Here is a 22,302-nt window from a genome sequence, read left to right on the forward strand (position 1 = left end):
TTTTTTTTAGTAAGAAACAGGGAGGAGAAGAGAAATTAAGCAGATATAATGCTGAAAACCAGTGAAAAGAGCAGAATATGAAATGGTAACTTAGCTTTTAGAAGTTCACAGGGCAGCCTTGTTTCAGCAATGTCCCAAAGATAATGCAATTAACCTTAGAAGTAAAACAGAACCCCTCCCTTCTCCACCTAATCAGCAGAAAACAATGGCTGAATACTGGTAAGACAGAAATATAGGCTCTATACCACCTAAAACACAGTATTTTAAACAAAAATGCAGGTTCTATCAGTGCTACCCTAAAACACAGGATTTATAACAGGATTTTCCCTACTTTAGTCCCCCTGAGCCACAGACACCAGAAATATAGGCTCTATACCACCTAAAACACAGTATTTTAAACAAAAACGCAGGTTCTATCAGTGCTACCCTAAAACACAGGATTTATAACAGGATTTTCCCTACTTTAGTCCCCCTGAGCCACAGACACCAGAAATATAGGCTCTATACCACCTAAAACACAGTATTTTAAACAAAACTGCAGGAAGAAGAAATAAGATTTAACAGAGGAAAGAGAAGGATTTTTTTGTGCTTTTTTATATTTTTTTTAGTAAGAAACAGGGAGGAGAAGAGAAATTAAGCAGATATAATGCTGAAAACCAGTGAAAAGAGCAGAATATGAAATGGTAACTTAGCTTTTAGAAGTTCACAGGGCAGCCTTGTTTCAGCATTGCTCTTCAACGTCTACATGTCCTCACTAGGCACGCAGCTAACCCAGTTAGGGATAAAACTATTTAGTTATGCAGATGATTTTACGATCATCATCCATTCGTTAATTCTATCTCTGAAACTATTCCTAAAGCTTCAGAAGCCATAAACGTGATGGAGCACTGGATGACAACCTTTAGGCTCAAACTTAATTCAGAAAAGACAACTTTCTTCGTTGCTTCGCCACATCCGCTTGACACCAAATCACCACTATGTATCAATAATCTTAATTACCCTATCCAACCTACCATAAAGATACTAGGTGTAACTTTGGATCAGTGCCTAACCATGAGAGACCAGGTGGACTCCTTGATCAGAAAGGGATTTTTCACTCTCTGGAAACTTAGATCCATTAAAGCTTATTTTAATACAGCGGCATTCAGAATCCTAGTCCAATCCCTCGTACTGAGTCTACTTGACTACTGTAACATCGCCTATTTAGCAATTTCCCAAAAGAACATGCAGCGTTTACAATTGATGCAAAATGCAGCGGTCAAACTGATCTTTGGGCTGAAGAAGTTTGACCACTGAGGTCGGCCAGCTGTCTAGGCCTACCCCGAGATAGAGACCTCACACTCTATATACTGGTATCAATCAATAAGTATATTTATTAACAAATCAGTAACAGCTTACAAGAATAAATCATTCAGCATATAGAGTAACAGAATGTGATCTTCAGGCCTGAGGATCCTTTGATGTCTGTTCTGCTTACTTCCTCTTAAAGGCCTGATTTTATACATTTCTTGGTGGCCAGCACCACGTTGGTCTAAATCACATGATAAATCTTTATTGGTTATTTCTTACAAGTCATTACATTTGTTAATTCATTAATTGGTTCATAATATCTGTGTCACACCATACGCATGTCCTGTTTATCAGAAAATCTATCTTTTCCCGCATATGTCCTTTTAATCCTACCACATCAGCAATTCCAAGCCCTGCCTTTATCACAAGATACTCTTGCTAAATAATTTTCTTTAGAATTCTATTCTTGACCAGGCGATGTGTTCATCTTTTTATGATATCATAACAGATGTGATGCCTGTTGTCAGGCAGAAGAACTGGATCTTTGCTTGTATTTTGTTAGTCATAAGTTTCACTTCTCCTAGCTCATGACAGCTGATAAGTGTAGTCAGAAATGTCTCATAAATCATTTGTTTAGACTTTTAATACACTGATTTATTATAGTAGGAGAGAAGAGAGGGAATTTTTCCATTGTGATGTCTGTTTCTTCACCTTTAGCTGTATCTAAAGGACTTACTGTGCTTCACCTGTATCATACAAGGACTTACTTAGTGTATTCTTCATACAAGAGCTTACCGCATTTTCCTCTTCCTCTCACTACGTGACACCCTACTACCGGCAGCTGCATTGGCTGCCAATGGAGGCGCGCGTAAAGTTTAAATTTGCCTGTTTCTGCTTCAAAGCACTACACGGACTTGCCCCTAAATATATAACTGACCTTTTCGTCTTCTCAGCCAACAGACACAAGAGAAGCTCACATTCCAACTTCGTTTCCCCCCCAGTGAGAGGTTGTAAACTGAAAAAACACCATGAACATCTTCTCTCGCACCAAGCAGCATCATGGGGTAAAGACCTAGAACAATTGCTTTCGTCCACTACTTATGAGGAATTTAGGAAACGTCTGAAAACACACCTGTTCCTAAAGTATCTAGACAACTGATCCTCTCTTCTCTCTCCCCTCTATAGCGATTAACTTGTTCTATTGATCACTCTCTCCTCAAAAATGGATTTCCTGTCCTATTAACCCTCTTTCTTCCTCCCCTCTTAAAGTCAATCGATTTGTACCTTTGCTTAATCTTTGTAAACCGCATAGAACTTCACGGTATTGCGGTATATAAGCTGTTATTATTATTATTATTAATAATGCTTTTCCCTCCCTATGCTGAGACTAGCGGCAAAACTTTTGCCCTGAGGTCTGTGTCACTTTTAGTCTCAGCATAGGGAGGGAAAAGCATTAGGATCTGTCAGCGCTAAAATGTCATAGAGGTCTGGACCTCAGATTTTTAAGGATGTGCAGTTCAGATCCATGAGGTCTGGGAGGTCAGAAGCACTGCAGACCTTTGCATGCATTTTTTTTAACCCCCCAAACCCAGCTATTTGCCATCCAGAGTCATATCGCGGGGCCTCTCGGAATCAGCGCGGAGGGAGAGATCTGGAGGAAGGGATGATCGGGCTAATTAGCAAAAGCCACGGTGCGCCTCCTCCCTCCTTAGCCATTAGGAAAGGCAGAGCCGGGGGCCTGAACCGAGTGTGCAGGGAAAGCGGTGGAATAAGATAAAAGGCAGACTTGTCAATGCATGGACCTCAGATTTTTAAGGACGTGTGGTTTTAGATCCACAAGGTCCATGAGGTCTGCCTTTTACCCCTTCCTGTAGAAACCTCTACCTCAGCTTTGTAAAAGCCAGCATAAGTTTGGAATTATATTTCAAAGGAAATTGAGAAGAATTGAAACTGGATTTTGTGACTCTTGTTGCTAAAAAGAGGTATTATGTACTGGGAAATACAGAGTTTTAATCCCTTCACTGTGTAAGACAATTGATTTCAACTCAGATTGCTTAATATTAGTGTTTAAGGCAAATGTTTTGTAGTTAATTTTATTCAGATGTTTTTCCGCTGGAGTGCATTCCTGCAGTCTATTCCGATTACTAATCTGCTGAGCCCTTAACCCAGGGATCTCAAAGTCCCTCCTTGAGGGCCGCAATCTAGTCGGGTTTTCAGAATTTCCCCAATGAATATGCATTGAAAGCAGTGCATGCACATAGATCTCATGCAAATACATTGGGGAAATCCTGAAAACCCGACTGGATTGCGGCCATCAAGGAGGGACTTTGAGACCCCTGCCTTAACCAGTTTACACTGTTGTGTGAAGTTTGGAGAATCCGAAACTATTTTGAAGGCTAAATGTTCTGAGAACTCAGAGGCAGATTCTCAAAACTTACCATGCCCTAGTCACTAAACCTGTTTCAGCCGGTTTAGCAATCATCACAAAAACACTTTCACCAAAAGGAAAAATGAAGGTATAGTAAATAAAAACACAAGCAGAAACCAATCTTAACGGAGGAAAAAGCCTCAGACAGGGGCCCGCCCACCTCCACAATGGTGGAATAGCGGTGTTCGGGCGATCACTTCACTGGCATAAAACCTCCTATTTTGATGGTCTTAGCAATGTGTTGAAAAATTGCTTTCAAAGTTGAGTTGAGTGATATGGAAGAAGATAATAATAACTTAACTTTCTCCTTAAGATCGGAACACCAACGATGGCCAGCGTTTCACTGTCAAGCTGCCTCAGGGTGTATCAAGCCCGATCACACTCTCATACGGACGCCGCTCGCGGTTTAGCAGACATGTATTTTAGCAGCTGATTATCAAAACGGATCACCATGGTCTTTTTTGAGCTTTCTAGCAGTCGCTGACTCTGCCATGCAAATGATGTACATGGTGTACAACAGGTTATTAATATTAAAATGTTAGTAAAATGGACTTATCAGTATTCAAAGGAGCACTCCAGGTGATTCTCTGTCATCGACGTGTGATTCCCCAAGTGTGGTGCTGGCTTTTTGTTACCAAAAATCACAGACTGCTCTGGAGGTGCCGGTACTGTGAAAATCGCATTTCAGGCATATGTTTCTGGCTGTGGCTCATGATAAAATTTGGCAAAACAAAAATATAACAAGATTCACATGAATTATAATAGTTTTTTTGGGGGGAGGGGGACAAAGGTACGTTTCTTGAGTGCGTGTATTATAGGCATGTCTCATGTTTCTGGTTGTGGATCATGATAAAATTTGACAATAAAAAAATTACAAAATTCAAAAGCCCATGAATTATAGGTATTTGTGAGCCACATATGTTTTGTGCTACAATAGCAGACGTTATGGATGATTCTTATCCTTGCACTTTTCATGTTGTCCTGATGAGAAGATATATGAGACCCGATGATGATGGCGATGCACATTTTAGCCTCTTTTTGTGGCGTATTCTGTACATGTGCCAATCGCTATCACCAGCGACTCATCACATGTAAATTTAGCAACCCTTCACAAAACTCCATGAACCTCATTTGCATGCGCATTTTGTTTTGAGAATGACTCGTCTTTTTGAAATCGTTACAATAACGACCGCAGCAGCAGTCTGTCAGATTTTAACGAGAACATTAGAGAATCGTCCCCTGAAGGTCTAAGATTTTGAGTGATCTCTTGTCTTGGAATTGTGAGAAGTTTTGTGTTGCAGAGCTGTTTCCAGTTAGTATTCCTGATATACTGGCAGGCTCTGTGGGACTGTGAGAATTACTGAGGAGTTTAATCAAAGACACTTGGATATGCAGATAAAGCTGAGGTTGCTCAGGTATTGTGTGAATGTGCATGTCAAAACTCTGTGAGCTGATTTCATATCCAAAGCTTTTTTGTTTTGTTTTCATGTGAGAGTCAGCTTAGAGACTGAAGAATTCTGTTTTTTTTGCAAGATGTTTATAGTACTGCTCCAACAGTTATAGAGTTCCTATGAGAGTTGGAGCAGCATTCAGTGCGACGTCTGGCACTAAAAACCTCTTGGACGGTTTTGTAAAAGGGAGGGGGGGAAGGGTTAGTTAGAAATAATGGCTTTACCCTAAGAAGACAATTTAGCCTGCATTCTTCTAGGGAGGTTAGGTGTTTGCTCCTTTTCATTTGTTTACAGATGGGATAGTAGCAAATATCTGGATCTTCAAAGGAGCTGCAGGTTCCAGACAAGCGACGGGATAACAACTCAACGGGTACCTAGTGCAAGAAAGTGGCAATACCAGTGAAAAAACAGGGTTATTAAAAATATTTTTGTATGTAAACATGTGGAGGGGCATAATAAAAAAACACGTCTTAAGTCCCCTTTTGGCCTAAGGCCTTAAACGTTGAAAGTAGAAGCAGGGAAAATGTCCATTATCAAAAAAACGTCCAAAAGGAGGTTTTTTTTTTTATAATGGCCTGCTTCTACGTTCAGCTGTTTAAATGCCCAGACCACCACTACGTCTACACTAACACCATATAATCAACCTAAAAAAAGCCTAACTCACAAAAGCTCAAAACAAGAGCTTTTAGGCGAAGGAGAAGCCAGTCCTTCGCCTAAAAGCTGGATTCTGTAACCGGTGTCTATCAAAACAACACCGGTTACAGAATCCCCCCCCCCTTACAACGATCTGGGCAGGAGGGAGGCTGAGCCCTCCTGCCCCGCAGCAACCCTGAACCCCCGACACTATCGGGGCAGGAGGGAGCCCAAGCACTCCTGCCTAGGCAAACCCCGAACCCCCCCCGACATGATCGGGCAGGAGGGAGCCCAAGCCCTCCTGCCCTCAACGCAAGGGCCCCCCCGAACCCCTGATCGCCCCCCACCCCCGTACCTTCAAAATCATTGGTTGGACAGACGGGTGCCAAGCCCGTCCGTCTGACAGGCCAGCCATCGTTGAATGGCTGGCCTTAGGGCCTGATTGGCCCAGGCAGTTCAAATCCCGCCCCCAGGTGGGGCCTGAGACGCCTGGGCCAACCGGAATAGGCCCAGTAAGCTTAGGTCCCTCCTGTGTCGATAGTGTCGGGGGGTTCGGGGGTGCCGGGGCAAGAGGGCTTGGGCTCCCTACTGCCCAATTGTTGTAGGGGAGAGGGCTGATCGCTGCAGGAGAGATGGCTCATCTCTCCTGCCGCGATGATGACCGCCCACACCCCTACGAACTGCGCCACTTTGGGGTGAGGATCGCTTTCAAGGGAGATGCCCTGCCGCGATGCTCACCCCGAAGTGCTGCGGTTCGGAGGGGGGTAGGCAATCACCATCGCGGCAGGAGAGATGAACCACCTCTCCTGCAGTGATAGGCAGGCTGCTGGGGCCGCTGAGCTGCAGCGATCAGCTCAGCGGCCCCTTTTTCAGCACTTATACCTGTTTTGACTTGATCTAAGTCAAAACGTATAAGTGCCGACTAGGCAACCTGCCTAAAGTTTTGGTTATACCTGCTGTATGCCTAGGTCAGCCCATCGCCCGCCCTTTCCCCTCCCCTAAAAACGCCTGTTTTGGCTCTATGCGTTTAGAGGCAGGGAAAAGGCCTAAGCTGGTTTTAGATACATCTAAAACCAGCTTTGATTATGGATACTTGGACGATCAGGCTTTTTGATCGTCCAAATACCACTTTTTAGATGTTAGGCCACTTTTTAGATGTTAATGAGCCCCATACTGTATACATTTTTGTATTTTATTGAACTTTGACACTGAGAAACACTCTGGTTTTAAGAGACAGCTAGTCAAATACTTACATGTGGCTCTGGATATCCTGGAACAAAGTTGGCATTAAGTTGAAATGTATGACATGTTTGAGGTTCTATTATTATAACTAACTTGATCACAAGTGAATGGAAAATTAGATTTGCTATTCATTTATATTTAACTTGCTTTCTTTTAAACAATATCTGATAACAATTGTTGGACATACTTTAGTTTTCTTTCACCCTCAATTGTTGTTATTGTTGTTATTGTTGTTTTATTTTTAGTTGCAACAAATAAATATAAATATTTAACCTCTGTGTTGGTGTGAATTGAATGGAAACCTATTAAAACATTGGGCTGGGGGGGTCACGTGATGATGCGTTGCTGAGCGGTGGCTCTTTGCCTGAGCTCCGACCTCTCCCTGCTCTTTATTACCTTTTCTAGCAGCTTGGTGAGCCTCTTTCTGCTCTAATTATACTGCATCCAGAGCCGCTAACTCTTGGAAACCGGCAGGAGTGACGCTTACTGCGAGCTGGAGCGCACGAGTGGTGTCATGCCCGCTAAGGCCCTGCAGCTGCCAAAACTAAGACAGACCACACTATCTCCAAAAATGTTGTCGGAGAGAACCCCAGCGCAAACAATTGTTATCCTGCAAGAGGAGACGCTGCAGGAGCTCACAAAATACCTGTCTGCCCTCATTGATGACAAACTTGGGAAATATCAGGCGTCCCTGGATGAGCTCAAGGACTGTATGGAACAGCATGAGTGTCGGCTTACCCAGCTGGAGCAGAGAGTTTCGGCGCAGGAAGACCAGGATAGCCAAAATGCTGACCGCCTGCGTGCTTTAGAAACTCAGTGCTCTACATTGCAGGCCTGTTTGGAGGATCAAGAGAACTGAGGGAGAAGAAACAATCTGCGGGTACTTGGGCTGCCGGAGTGGGTCCAAGAGGTGGACCTATGGAACATCATGGAGCACTGGCTGCCAACTCAGGTGGGCCTTGATATGGTGGGGACTTGAATGGTGGTGGAGTGGGTTCACCGAATTGGAAACCCATTACAGGGTGAGCCTAAACCTCGACCTGTGATAGCCCTGTTCTTGAATGCGACGATCAAGGATCGTATCCTAGCCCTATACCAGAAGGCTGGTTCACTGGAGTACGAGGGCGCTAAATTACTCCTATTCAATGATTACTCGCCAGCGGTGGCTGCGAGTCGCCGCGCCTTGGCTCCTTACTGTGCCGAACTGTGGAACCGAGGCATCCACTTCACTGTGTTGGTCCCAGCTAAGGTTCATATCCATACGGAATCTGGGCCTCATCTTTGTAACACCCTGGCGGAGCTCAAGACCTACACGGAGGGCCTGCGTGGTCAGCGGCACCATGACACTCACTAGGTGGAGGCTGTGGGGCTGCGGATTGGCTACCTTCTGGACTGCACTCTCTTAGTGCTATTTTCTGAGCTGGCCTTTCCTTTTGCCTGTGTCAGTCCTGGTTCTCTTTTTGCTGTGGGCTTCTTTTCGCTCGGGTGCCCTGGATTTTAGGACAGCTTGTGGGGAGTGCCACTTTCTGTGCCACTTTCTTTCCATCCTCCCTTTGGAGACCATGTGTGCCGGCGGCGGACAATGCTTGCTTAGCGGGGATGGATCTCTGACTTTGCTGATTTTTGGCTTGGCGGGGCCTGTCTCTGCCCTTAGGCCCGCAAATGTGGAGTGGAGATGGCTCTTCAATATCACTGGGAGCTGCTTGGGGGCATTTGAGTGTGACATTCTGGGATGGCTCTGACACTCTGAGGAACCATGGTTTTCAGGTATTTCCCTACCTCGACGACTGGCTCATCAAAGATTCAACATCTCAGGGGATTATTGTAGCGACCCAACGGACTATCTGGTTCCTACAAAGTTTGGGATTCAAAATCAACTTTCCCAAATCCCAACTTCAGCCCTCACAGAATCTACAATTCATGGGAGCTGTTCTGGATACTGTTCAACTTGGAGCATTCCTTCCACAACGTCTGGAAGCTCTACTTCAACTCTGTCATGCAGTGTCTTCCCAATCTTCCATCTCAGCGAGACACATGATGGTACTGCTAGGTCACATGGCCTCCACAGTACACGTGACTCCTTTTGCCAGACTTCACCTCAGAATTCCTCAGTGGACCCTGGCATCTCAATGGACGCAGGTATGCGATCCACTTTCTCGACACATAACAGTCACTCCTTCATTGAAGCAGTCTCTCCGTTGGTGGATGCTCTCTTCCAATCTCTCCAGAGGCTTGCTTTTTCAAACACCTCCCCATCAGAAGGTTCTCATGACAGATTCTTCGACCTACGCTTGGGGCGCTCATCTCGATGGTCTCCGTACTCAAGGGCCTTGGACCAGTACGGATCATCAGTGTCAAATCAATCTGTTGGAACTCAGAGCAATCCTCAAGGCTCTCCACACTTTTCAACATCTTCACGACCAGGTAGTCCTCATTCGGACGGACAACCAAGTCGCCATGTATTATGTCAACAAACAGGGAGGGACAGGATCTGCCTCCCTTTGTCAAGCAGCTCTGAAGGTTTGGGACTGGGCAATCCGCCACAACACCTTCCTCAAAGCTATCTACATCCATGGGGCGACAAATTGCTTAGCGGACAACTTGAGTCGTCTTCTGCAACCTCACAAATGGACACTCCATTCCTCGCCTCTTCATCACATTTTTTCACAGTGGGGAACGCCTCAGATAGACCTCTTTGCAGCTTCCCACAACTACAAACTGCCTCAGTCCTGCTCCAGGATATACTCTCCTCATCACCTCGAGGCAGATGCTTTTCTTCTGGAATGGACGAATCCCTTCATGTATGCATTCCCTCCATTCCCCCTCATTCTCAAGACTCTGGTCAAGTTGAAGAACGATCATGCCACCATGTCTCGGTGGTCGAGACAACCTTGGTACTCCCTTCTACTTCAACTCAGCAGCAGGGAGCCATACCTTCTACCAGTTTTTCCTTCTCTGCTTACACAGAGTCATGGATCTCTGCTTCATCCCAACCTGCAGTCTTTACACCTGACAGCTTGGTATCTCTCAACATAACCTCTCTTCAGTTTTCTCAATCTGTAAGAGACGTTTTAGAGGCTTCTAGGAAGCCTACCACTAGGCAATGCTATCAACAAAAATGGACTAGATTTTCTACATGGTGTTTTTCTAATGATAAGGAACCTCAGCATTCCTCCTTATCTTCTGTTTTGGATTACCTTTTGCACTTATCCAATTCTGGCCTCAAGTCTACATCGATCCGAGTCCATCTCCGTGCAATTGCGGCTTTTCATCAGCCTATTGAAAGGAAACCCCTCTCAGCTCATCCGGTGGTTTCTAAATTCATGAAAGGACTTTTCAGTGTCAAACCTCCTCTCAAACCGCCTCCTGTGGTTTGGGATCTCAATGTTATTCTTGCTCAACTGATGAAGTCTCCATTTGAACCAATTGACCAGGCTCATTTGAAGTATCTCACTTGGAAAGTGGTGTTTCTCATTGCCCTCACTTCTGCTCGAAGAGTCAGTGAGCTACAAGTTTTAGTTGCCGATCCACCATTCACTGTCTTCCTTCATGACAAGGTGGTCCTCTGTACTCATCCTAAATTCCTCCCTAAAGTGGTATCGGAATTTCGTCTCAACTAATCCATTGTTCGTCCATTATTTTTTCCAAAGCCTCATTCTCATCCTGGAGAAGTAGCTCTTCATACTCTGGATTGTAAACGTGCTTTGGCCTTCTATTTGGAACGCACCAAACCACATAACTGCTCCTCAACTTTTTGTCTCCTTCGATCCAAACAATTTGGAACATCCTAGTTCTAAGCGTACCATCTCCAACTGGATGGCTGCTTGTATCTCATTCTGCTATGCCCATCTGGATTATCCCTACACAGAGTCACAGCCCATAAAGTCAGAGCAATGGCAGCTTCAGTAGCTTTCCTCAGATCTACTCCTATTCAGGAAATTTGCAAGGCTGCTACTTGGTCCTCGGTTCATACCTTCACTTCTCACTATTGTCTGGATACTTTCTCCAGATGGGATGGACAGTTTGGCCAAACAGTATTACAAAATTTATTCTCCTAAATTGCTAACACTCCCACCATCCCATTCTGGTTAGCTTGGAGGTCACCCATATGTGAGAATAGGCTGCCTGCTTGTCCTGGGATAAAGCACAGTTACTTACCGTAACAGGTGTTATCCAGGGACAGCAGGCAGCTATTCTCACAACCCACCCACCTCCCCAGTTGGCTTCTCTGCTAGCTATCTGAACTGAGGAGACGCGCCCTGTGCTGGGCAGGAAGGCACTCGCGCATGCACGGTGCGGGCGACTCGCAACTTCGAGTTTTTTCAAGCAAGTCTGCTTGTGAGGCGTCCGCATCCGGGCTCTATCGATGACATCACCCATATGTGAAAATACCTGCCTGCTGTCCCTGGATAACACCTGTTAGGGTAAGTGTGCTTTATCTTTATGAAACTGGCAGGAATACTCAGTCTAGTACAGGCATTTATTTAAATCTTATTTACTCTTGGGAATATGAAGAAATACCTTAGGTTGCTTTTTCAAGATAAACAGACGAGATTAAAAAAAATAAAGTGTCTGGCAACCCTGGCGCGGTTGCCCCCTCCCTTGAGTAGTAGTAACACAGCGGCAACACCCCATTTAAAAATATATATATATATATATGAAGGGAATAAGGGGCGGTACTTGGACGTCTTTGGAAGCCCTGGGTAGGGACCCTATCGAGAGGTTTCTACAGACCCCGCTCCCGTGCAGCTCTTTACAACTTGCCTATGACGCGATCGCCCGCAGCTTTCTTTCTCTAGCATCCCGCCATTTATTTCTTTTTTGTTCAATTCTTTCATTGCCCCCCCTCCCTGCCCTCCACTGACACAACTTCCTGTTTCTGGCTAGGCGGGTCGTATCCGATGGCGTGAGGTTGTGTCAAAGGGGGGCGGGTTACCGAAGAAGGAGAGGTACGGGATTGATGGTGGGCGACGGCAGGTATGAATTTGACGGTAGGAGAGGAGGTTGGGGTGGGGAGGAGGAAAGGCTGCTGTATCGTGCACACGGAGGAAAAATGGGGGAGGGGGGGACATGATGGTCCGGGGAGAGATGGCAGAACACAGGGAGGAAAGACCGGTCTCCGAATGCTTGTGAGCCACGGTAGCTCTGCTGAAGGTCCTAAGCGGGGGGGGAGGAAGAAGGATCCCTTGCTGTGGCTCAACTGGTTGAGCTGCTGCCTCTGGGGCCAGAGGTGGTGAGATCAAATCCCGGTGCTGCGCTTTGAAATGTCAGCTCTTGAAATGCCAAAGCGACAAAAAAAAAAGGCAGTATACAAGCCCCTAACAGGGTGACAAAACATACATAGCAAAGAGTGTTGTAGAATTGGAAAATGGCACTGCTCGTTTCTAAAGCTTTGTCGGGTTGTACAAGCGCAGGTAAGGAAGGCTTTAAGTACCTACAAGTACCTCCCCCACAACTCCTATTACTGTGGTAATGTGTTCAGTTATCTTTGTGCACTGTGCCGATCTTCCAAGACAACCTACATGCATGCCTGTGTTCTCTTTGAAAATGCTATAAAGTGCACAAGCCAAAGCAACACGTATTGTGTACTGGGCTGCTGAGAGGGGTAAAATAGTGCAGTGGTTCCCAACCCTGTCCTGGAGGAACACCAGGCCAATTGGGTTTTCAGGCTAGCCCTAATGAATATGCATGAAGCAAATTTGCATACCTATCACTTCCATCATATGCAAATCTCTCTCATGCATATTCATTAGGGCTAGCCTGAAAACCCGATTGGCCTGGTGTTCCTCCAGGACAGGGTTGGGAATCACTGAAATAGTGGGAGCGGGGCCAGGCAGGAACGCGAAAAGCTCACGCTTGCTTTCTGCGCCGCTCTGCCGCACATCCAGCGAGGGAGGGGCAGGAGCACGGAAGCTCCTGCCGATAAAGCGCTAGACCGCCAGAATTAAAAAAAAGATATGGGGGGGGGGGTTATATTTGCTCCATAAGACGGCACCCACATTTCTACCCCTGGGATGCACTGGGGAGGGGCCTAAGGGTCTGATTGGCCCTGTCACCTAAGGCCCGTCCTATAGGCAGGACCTTAAACAACCTTGGTCAGTCAGAGCCTTAGGCCCCTCCCTGGCACATCCCATAATGCTCTAGGGAGGGGAAGGCCACCTTTTTGAAGAGGTGGGCATGCTGACTGGAGGGAGGTCACACTGGGAGTAGCCTTAGGGTCTGGCCAATTGGAGTCTTAGGCCACTCCCAGTGCATCCCAGAATGCACTGGGAAGGTGGCCTAAAGCACCAGTCTGTACAGCTGGGGAGATATTGCAAGGGCTGCCCAGTCCAAGACCATTGGTTACCTTCTCAGAGGAACTGGTCCATTAACAAACTAGCTCTCAGTTTCACTCACCTACCATTGAAGACCTTCAAAAAGTATCTGGAAGGCAAAGCAGTCAGAGTTCTCTTAGACAATGTCAACAGACAAGGAGGAATTAGTGCGCCCGATTCGCCAATTTAAATTGATTCACTTTTTAAAAAATTGGACTTGCCGATTCAGCCAGTCCTGACTCCAGACATACCTCTGGGCCTCAATTAGCGGTGGTGGTGAACAGGCTTCTCCTGGCCTTCCCTCTGCCATGTCAGTGATGCTGCGGCAGAGGGAAGCCCTGGCGGGCAGACTGAGAGAAGCCTGTTCACTGCACTGCCTTTGCAAAGCTGGTCACCGCCACCACTGCTTCTATTTTAGGAGGTCCGAAAGGGGGTGGTGGGTCAGTTGGGAGGTGCTGCACAGGGGAATAGGAGGGATGGGAAGCTGCTGCATATGGGGATGGGAGGGAGGGATGAAAAGCTACTGCACGGTGGAGGGGGGAGGAAGAATTGATGGAGATGGGATGGAGGAGAGGAAGGGAGAGAAGCAACAGAGGTAGAAAGGGGTGAGAGGGAGATATCCGGCATTTGGTAGTGAGAGGGAGAAATGTCGGACGTAGGGTAGAGGGCAGGGAGAGATGGTTCATGGGGAGAAAGAAATAGTGCACATGATAATGAAGGGGAGGAAGGAAGAGATGCTGCATGGAGGGGAGTAAAGAGGTTTGATCCAGGGCAAAAAGCAGGGGGGGGGGAGAGAGAGATGGTAGATTTAGTGGGGAAGAAACAGAAATGTTGGATATGGCAGTGGAAGGGATGGTATAGCGATGGAAGATGGATGGTGAGCACAGAGAAAGAAGAAAACATCAAATGAGCAGGAGATCCTGGCAAGCGAGTTAACAGAAGACAAACAGAAACCAGAGCCTGGGACCAACATGATTTGAATAATAAAATGACTAGACAACAAAAGATGGAAAAAAAATAATTTTATTTTCTATTTTGTGATTACAGTATGTCAGATTTGAAATATGTATCCTGCTAGAGCAGAGAGCATGATCCAGAACCTAACAGAGAGGGGAAATGTCTTTTTTGTTTACATTACAGCGCCGGCATGGGGCTGGAGAGGGTGAAGAGGCTACAAAATAAACTTCAAGGACATTTGAAAAAATGCCCTGTTGGGCGGGAAAAGTGAATTGAATCGAATTAAAAAATCAATTCAATAGACCGAATCAAATTGAAATTTTTTCCCCTGAATCGTATAGCACTAGGAGGCACCAGGAGTGCTCAGTTAAACTTGGAGACCTGATTGTTGTTTTGTTGAATGGAAGCTCACCTAGTAGCCATATCAGTAGCACTTATGTAGCAGGAGTAAACAACGTTAAAGCTGACTTTCTCAGTCACTGGACCCTGGATCTGGGGAAGTGGTGGCTGCCCCAGAGTGCTTTCAAAATGATTGTAAAGTGCTGGGGAAGGGCAGCAATTGTTCTGATGATATCAGCAGAGAACAAGGAAGTACCTTGGTACTTCTGCGATTCGAACCAGGCAGCACCGGCTGAGATGTTCTAGTCCAGCCTTGGTCTGCAGAGGAGCTGTTGCATATGTTTCCTTATGGCCAATGGTTGGCTGGGTCATTCGAAGAATAACAACCCATCTTGGTCTGTGATTCTAGTGGCGCTGGATGGTACGCGGACCTAGTAGGGCTATAATGGGATAGATGCCTCAGGCTATCCATACTGTCAATACTTCTGTTGCAGGGATCAATTACCCTGGAGGATCCAAAATTTGTTGCTCTTATAGCTTGGCTCTTGAATGCACAACTTTAGCACAGAAAGGATACTCAGAGGTAGTCATAACTACACGTCTATAATCCAAGAAGCCAATGACTATTGTGGCTTAGGCTAAGTGCTGGAAAGCTATTCAGTGCTGGTGTGATGGTCAGTTGGTAGAGCTGTACATGGCGCCCATAGCCAAAATCCGGTCATTTCTTCAGGAAGTCCTTGAAAAGGTCCTAGCAGTGACTCTCTCAAGGTGCAGGTGGCCAGCCTCTTGTGCTTTAGAGCCCAAGTGGAGAAAAGGTCCTTAACTTCCTATCCTGACATAGCTAGATTCCTGAAGGGTGCATTGCCACTGCATCCTCCTGTGTGGCAACCATTCCCCGTGTGGAATCTTAATAAGGTTTTGCGGGCCCTCTTTAAGGCCCCATATGAACCCTTACAGAATGCATCACTGATGGATCTTACAGTGAATATGGTTTTTCCTAGTGGCTATTGCCTCGGCGGGAAGAGTTTTGTAATTTTAGGCTTTATCGTGCAGAGAGCCTTTCCTCAGATTTATGGAGATGAGTGTCTTTATGCACTGTGCCTTCCTGTCTACCAAAAATGGTCTCGGCTTTCCATGTGAATATGGAAGTCTTGTTTCTGGTGAAAAAAAAGACAGTCTTGGTGTTACAGGATTTGAAGAGTCTTTTTCCATTATCTCGATATGATTAACAAATTTCGTCTTTCCAGTCTTGACAAACCTTAGCAAATGGGGAAAGCCTGCCTCAAAGGTGTCCATCTCCAGATGGATTCCCATGGCTATCTCATCTGTGTACATTGGTTGTGGTAAACAGCCACCAATTTCTTTGAAAACACATTCCACAAGAGGCGTGGTTTATGGGCAGAATCCCAGGCAGGTCCACCCAAGGAGATCTGTAGAGCAGCTACATGGTCCACACCCCATACTTTTACAAAATTTTACAGAGTAGACGTGGTGGCAGAAATGGATACTGCTTTTGGGTCCTCAGTACTCGCAGCAGGCTCATGTTTACTGCTCTAGACTCCCATATATCAAGTCTAAAGAGGACTGTGAAGAATTACAAAGGGACCTGAACAAGCTAGGGGAGTGGGTGACGAGATGGCAGATGAATGTAGAGAAATGTAAAGTATTGCATGTGGGAAGCAGAAACCTGAGGTACAGCTATACGATGGGAGGGATGTTATTTACTGAGAGTACCCAAGAAAGGGACTTGGGGGTAATAGTGGACAGGACAATGAAGCCATCGGCACAGTGTGCGGCGGCCACTAAGAGAGCGAACAGAATGCTAGGTATAATTAAGAAGGGTATTACAACCAGAACGAAAGAAGTCATCCTGCCATTGTATTGGGCGATGGTGCGTCCGCATCTGGAGTACTGCGTCCAATATTGGTCGCCGTACCTTAAGAAGGATATGGCGATACTCGAGAGGGTTCAGAGGAGAGCGACACGTTTGATAAAAGGTATGGAAAACCTTTCATACACAGAGAAACTGGGGCTCTTTTCCCTGGAGAAGAGGAGAATTAGAGGGGATATGATAGAGACTTACAGGATCATGAAGGGCATAGAGAAAGTGCAGAGGGACAGATTCTTCAAACTTTCGAAAACTACAAGAATGGGAGGGCATTCAGAAAAGCTGAAAGGGGACAGATTCAAAACCAATCTAGGAAGTTTTTCTTCACCCAGCAGGTGGTGGACACCTGGAATGGGCTTCCAGAGGGCGTGATAGGACAGAGTACGGTATTATGGTTCAAGAAGGATTGGACAATTTTCTGAAGGAAAAGGGGATAGAGGGGTATAGATAGAGGCACTTCTTATGTTCTACTATACCCTTTGCTCTGGAAGAGAAGATTAGGTTTTTATCTTGATAATCTTCTTTCCAGTATAAAGGTACAGTCGGCTTAATGGCCTGCCATGTCAGATGTTAAGTTAGCCTACTTTCTGCCTCTGACAAATATGGGTGTCTCCAGATGCTCATCTCTGAATGTTCAAGAGAAAATGAAGATGTTTAATGTACTTCTATTAAACAAGTAAGAAGAGTTATCCATTAGCACTATAGCAAAACCTTTGGGATAAGCTATAGGAGTTGCATAATGTTAGTGTTGGTTGCATTCAGGGAGGTGGCTTGTGTACTTCCATCTTTGTTTATGATATGTATACATTGGATTAATTAATTGTTCTTGTAGAGCAGAAAAGACTTGAAATGTCAGGGAGTTCCCCATGCCCTCTTTGTGTTTTCTCCTTCATAGGGGTCATCCATTGCTTTGGTACTGCCCAGTGACACAAGGAGGTGGAGTTGAAAAATGTAGATGCCTTCTGCAAACCTTGCGGGTGAAGGGAAGGAACCCACATGTCAAGCCTACTGTTTTCTTACACCAGAAAGAAGACTATTGAGGTAAGAACCTAATCTTTCTGTACTGTAATTTTCTATTATTTTTATGCATATATATGCATTTAGCAAAGAAGAGTGTACATAGTTAGAAAAAAATAGGCATTTAACAGGACAAGGATCAAAATGTCACTAGGGGTAGGAATTGGCCAGAGAGAATGAAACTGAAGGTCACCTGACATATGTGGTATTTGGACTATATTAATAAAAAATTTGACCCTGTATCTTCTATAGGAAGAAGATTCAAAGCTGGGCTTGACCTTGAGTATCTGCAGAAGATTCTTCATTCCCATCGTCTTGTGCCCATGACACTGCCAGTGGAGCCCCCAACACCCATGGCTGTACCTCACCCTTACTGGCCACAGGACTTGAGGTTGGAAAAGTATCTACCAAATGACAGACCTATGTGGCAGATTCTGGCCTTCCTGTTTTCCATCTCTGGTGCCCTGCTGGTGGGTACATGGCTGTTGACGGGGCGCAAGAGGCGATATGTGCTCAGTCCTGGCCGGCGTTTGGTGCTCTGCTGGTTCACCATTTGTGGATTTGTCCATGGAGTCATCGAAGGCTACTTTTCCCTGTACTACCCATACATTCTCACAGATCAGTCCTTCCTCTCACAGTTATGTAAGGCTGATATTTGTTTGTTAATGTAATTAAATATACTGCTCCAATGTCAATACAAACAATGCTTTAAAAACAAATAGAGCAAACAAAATTGATACCTAATGTAGACAGAAGAAAAAAAAAAGAGGATTAAAGATTCAGAAAGCAAAAGCTGTATCAATTATATTTCCATTTTGCTTCGTTACTGAACTTCAATTCTGCTGCTAACTCTTGTCTTTATGGCTTCAGTTGAGTCACTTTGTCCATGGAAATGCTGTAATTTTGTTTGAGGGGAGGTTGGGAATTGGTCTTTTGAGAATCAGTTTTTTTTTTTCTTTTTCCATTTATTGCAGGGAAGGAGTACGCCAAAGGAGACAGCAGATACGTGCTGTAAGTTCTAGTGGCCTGTCGTCCTTTAAAGCAGTTAGATGGGGTAGGGAACATAGCTAAGTGAGAGAGATCAGCAACTTGGATTCAGATTGTATTGGTATTTTTAGTAATGTAAGTGATCAGTTTGTGTTAACAGAACTCTGAAATTTACCCACCATGTTCCAAGGTACATTCACTAATTAAAGATCAGGATGGAGGAACATACTGTATTTCTCCATATAGTTGATACATCTTGTGCCCTGGTGAATGTTTTGGATTGTTAAGCTGGGAGCACTTCCTTTTTCCTCTCGCTCTGTTTTTTTTTTCTTCTGCACAGTGCTGACAATTTCACTGTCTGCATGGAGACAGTCACAGCTTGGACCTGGGGCCCCCTCAGCATCTGGACCGTGGTTGCCTTTCTGCGGCAGCAGCCTCACCGTTTTGTCTTGCAGCTGATTGTTTCATTGGGTGAGTGGCCGATACTCCTTCTCTTCCACCCTGCTTTCCAACTCAAGAGAACAGATATTGTTTACTAGCAAAGAATAGAAGCCTCTTGCCACCTGTATGTCTGTGTCTGCTCTGTGACTCCCGCTCTCCATCTATTTTTTTGTTTACTGTTACACATCATTTCCTTATTCAATTACTGCAGATAATAGTGGATGAGGAAGCTCAGAACGTGTCCTATATCGCTGTGCTGCAGCGATCTTTTCATGTGGCGATTGTGATTTTCAATTCTGCAGCTATTTCTGCTGATTTAACATTTTTAAAAATATTTTTGTGATGGCAGAGTTGCTATGGAATTCTGGTGTGTCCTCTCTTTGTCTCGTGTCACTAGAAATATGAGTGTCATTACCTACTGCCCATCCTTCAGTTTTTGAAGGAATTAATTTCAGAGAGAATGCGTTCTGCTCTTTATATTACACAGTAACTTAGTATATCAAAACTGTTTTCATCTGTTATTACATTGTATATGCTGTGCTTGTACAAACAAATGAAATTTCAGAGACTAGGTGGGCCCTATGGACATACTTTGTCATATTGTATGTTTCAGCAAGTTATTTTGCTTGGTGGTGTTTTACTATCCCAATAGTGTCCCCCCCCTTCTCAACAATTCAGTTATAGACATGAGAGTGGTTACCAAGCATTAGGACTCTTTTTTTCAGAATCTTGCATTATGAGTACAAAATCTGGCTAACTGGTATTGCCTTTTACTATAACTGCCCTCCTCCCTACCTGGAGCTGTGTCATTACTTCTGCAGTATCCCCAATATGAGCCAGCTCAATCTGCAGAAGGCCTGATTAAACTGGGGGCCATGAAAGAGCCCAGCACACACTGTGCTACTGAACCAGTGAACAGACAGCTGTGAGCTGGAGCAGAAACACCTGTGCCAAAAAGATGGTTGTTACATAGGGACTCTTATCCCTGGAGGACTGATCATTTTCTTCTTTCTACAGGTCAGCTGTATGGTGATGTTCTATATTTCTACACCGAGTACCGTGATGGCTTCAGCCATAGCCAGCTTGGACACCCCATCTACTTCTGGTTCTATTTTGTCTTCATGAACATGCTCTGGATCCTCATTCCATCTGTGCTCATTGTGGATGCATGGTATAACCTTAGCCAGGCCCAAGTTGTAGCCGACTCGGGCATTAGGAATCCATCTCATAAGAACAAGAGAAACTGAGCCCTGAGGTACACCATCACCTGGCCTTGGCTCTGTTCTAGTTTCTCCAACATGTTAAGGCTAAGTCATCTGAGTGGCTGATGGAATTGTAGGCACAAGTTCCACGGGTGTTCGAGCATCCCTAATATCAGACCGCTTGTCTGATCTGCATCCTGTATCACTTCTTCAGTCTCTTAGCTGCTGGGATTCTGGGAGATTGAAGAGGTGAAGATAGTGAATAAAGAACCTGTCTGTGACCACACAGCTAAACATTATGAACCGGAACTCATCTAAATTTCAGCTATATCATGTTCACTCATCAGTTAATTCTGAAGGGAATCTAGGCTTGAAAACTACAGCTCTAGAGGCAGGATCTATCAAAGCTTGATGAAATGGTCATGTTCACACCTTTCAGGATATCTACCCTGAGCAGATTTTGGAGTCCTCCGTAAAGAAGCAAAGCTTTCCTGACAGTCATGCTACAGCATCACTTATAAAAACATTGAAAAGAACAGTATTAAAGACTGATCCCTGTAGCACAGCACTGGTAACACCCTTGTCCTCAGACTGAATCTACTAATACCTTTTATTACCTCCCACTCAACTAGTTTCTAACCAGTCACTCACTTAGGTCCCATACCAAGGGCACTCACTTTATACCAGTGGTCTCAAACTCAAATCCTTTTGCAGGGCCACATTTTGGATTTGTAGGTACTTGGAGGGCCTCAGAAAAAAATAGTTAATGTCTTATTAAAGAAATTTTATAGTTTATAAATCTTTCATTTTGGCTAAGTCTTAATAATAATAATTTATAGCTAGAGAGACATATGATAAAGAAACTCTTTTATTTTACTTTTGTGATTATGATAAACTAAACTAAGCCTTAAGTTTATATACCGCATCATCTCCATGGAAGTGGAGCTCGGCACGGTTAAACATACCAAGGGCCTCAAAATAGTACCTGGAGGGCCGCATGTGGTTCCCGGGCTGCAAGTTTGAGATCACTGCTTTATACTGCGTTGCTTAATCAGATTTGTTTGACAGTTCATAGTTGTAGTGAAACCATGCTGTCTATGATAGTGTATTAACCACACTGTCTTCTGTTTCAGAAGTGTCTCCCTTCATTTACTCACCACAGAGGTCACACTAACCAGCCTGTAGTTCCCATCCCAACCGCCTCCTTAGTTCCACTTCTGTAGAGAGGAATCACATTGCCCTTCTCCAGGCCTCTGGGACTGCTTTTTCTTTTCTCTTAAGAAGCATTGAAAGGTTTGGATGACAGATCTGCCAGACGTTACCTGAGTTCTTTCAGTGCTCTCAAATATATCCCAGCCAGTCCCATTGCTTTGTTTGCTATTGGTATAATAGTTCCTCACGATCGCAGTATTCTGAGAAATCATCCAGGGTCTAGCTCTTTTCCATTCCTCCTCCCAGAGCAAAGCATGATTGCTGTCTGCCCCCCAGCACACTCCTCCCCCCAAAGCAGCCCCCTTTCCCTCTCCCCCTGGCCCCCTGTTGTGCCATGCCTGCCTGCTCCGTAGCCCCCTTCTGTTCCCCCCCCTCCCAGAGCAAAGCATTATTGCTGTCTGCCCCCCAGCACACCTCTCCCCTCAAAGCAGCCCCTTTTCCCTCTCCCCCTCTACTTCTTACCCGCACGACACCCTCCTGCTGTTCCTGAGTCAAACCGCCGCTGAATTCACTGCATGCGCCCCAAGTCGGCCTCCTGCCATTCCTGAGTCAAACTGCTGAATTCACTGTACGTGCCCCAAGGCGGCGCATGCGCCGCAAGCTGCCCCACGTGCCGCAAATGGAATGTGGCCACGGACGCACACAGCAGCAGCAGCAGGGATCACAAAACCCTAAGCGCCCATGCGCGCTTACGGTTTTATTATAGAGGATAATTTCCTAACAAGAAGGTTTGTTGCCCTTAATGTGTTCTTTCGCTTTTGCTCACTCTTTTTCTACTCCCTCGCCTACTGTGTTCTCATCCACTCCTTTAGTTATTCCCTCATCTTGACAAAGTTAATTTTCTGAACTCTACAACCTTCACTTTTCAAAGAAACGTTTCCACTTGTGTCCTAATAGTGAA

At 45.2% G+C, this 22,302-nt stretch overlaps 2 protein-coding genes across 5 annotated transcripts in view; one reads left to right on the forward strand and one right to left on the reverse strand.

The window, feature by feature from the left end:
• Positions 1-5,412, reverse strand: part of PORCN (porcupine O-acyltransferase) — a 51,171-nt gene extending 45,759 nt beyond the window's left edge. Inside the window, exon 1 of the mRNA XM_033923365.1 lies at positions 5,394-5,412. The gene's annotated coding sequence lies outside the window, so the exon portion shown is untranslated. The remainder of the gene's footprint in view (positions 1-5,393) is intronic.
• Positions 5,413-11,769: 6,357 nt separating this feature from the next.
• Positions 11,770-20,971, forward strand: EBP (EBP cholestenol delta-isomerase). Of its 4 annotated transcripts, none has more exons than XM_033923443.1 (5): positions 11,770-11,993; positions 17,812-18,201; positions 18,534-18,570; positions 18,887-19,017; positions 20,005-20,971. In XM_033923443.1, exons 2-5 carry the CDS (start codon positions 17,883-17,885, stop codon positions 20,232-20,234), a joined length of 717 nt encoding a protein of 238 aa, XP_033779334.1. In that variant the 5' UTR covers positions 11,770-11,993; positions 17,812-17,882; the 3' UTR covers positions 20,235-20,971. The 4 variants fall into 4 exon arrangements, with proteins under 4 accessions (XP_033779334.1, XP_033779317.1, XP_033779310.1 ...); XM_033923426.1 differs by having other exon boundaries at positions 11,771-12,021; XM_033923419.1 differs by lacking the exon at positions 11,770-11,993 and adding an exon at positions 12,142-12,458.
• Positions 20,972-22,302: the final 1,331 nt, after the last annotated feature.

Source organism: Geotrypetes seraphini, chromosome 1 (assembly GCF_902459505.1).
Source record: "Geotrypetes seraphini chromosome 1, aGeoSer1.1, whole genome shotgun sequence".
Taxonomy (NCBI): Eukaryota; Metazoa; Chordata; class Amphibia; order Gymnophiona; family Dermophiidae; genus Geotrypetes; species Geotrypetes seraphini.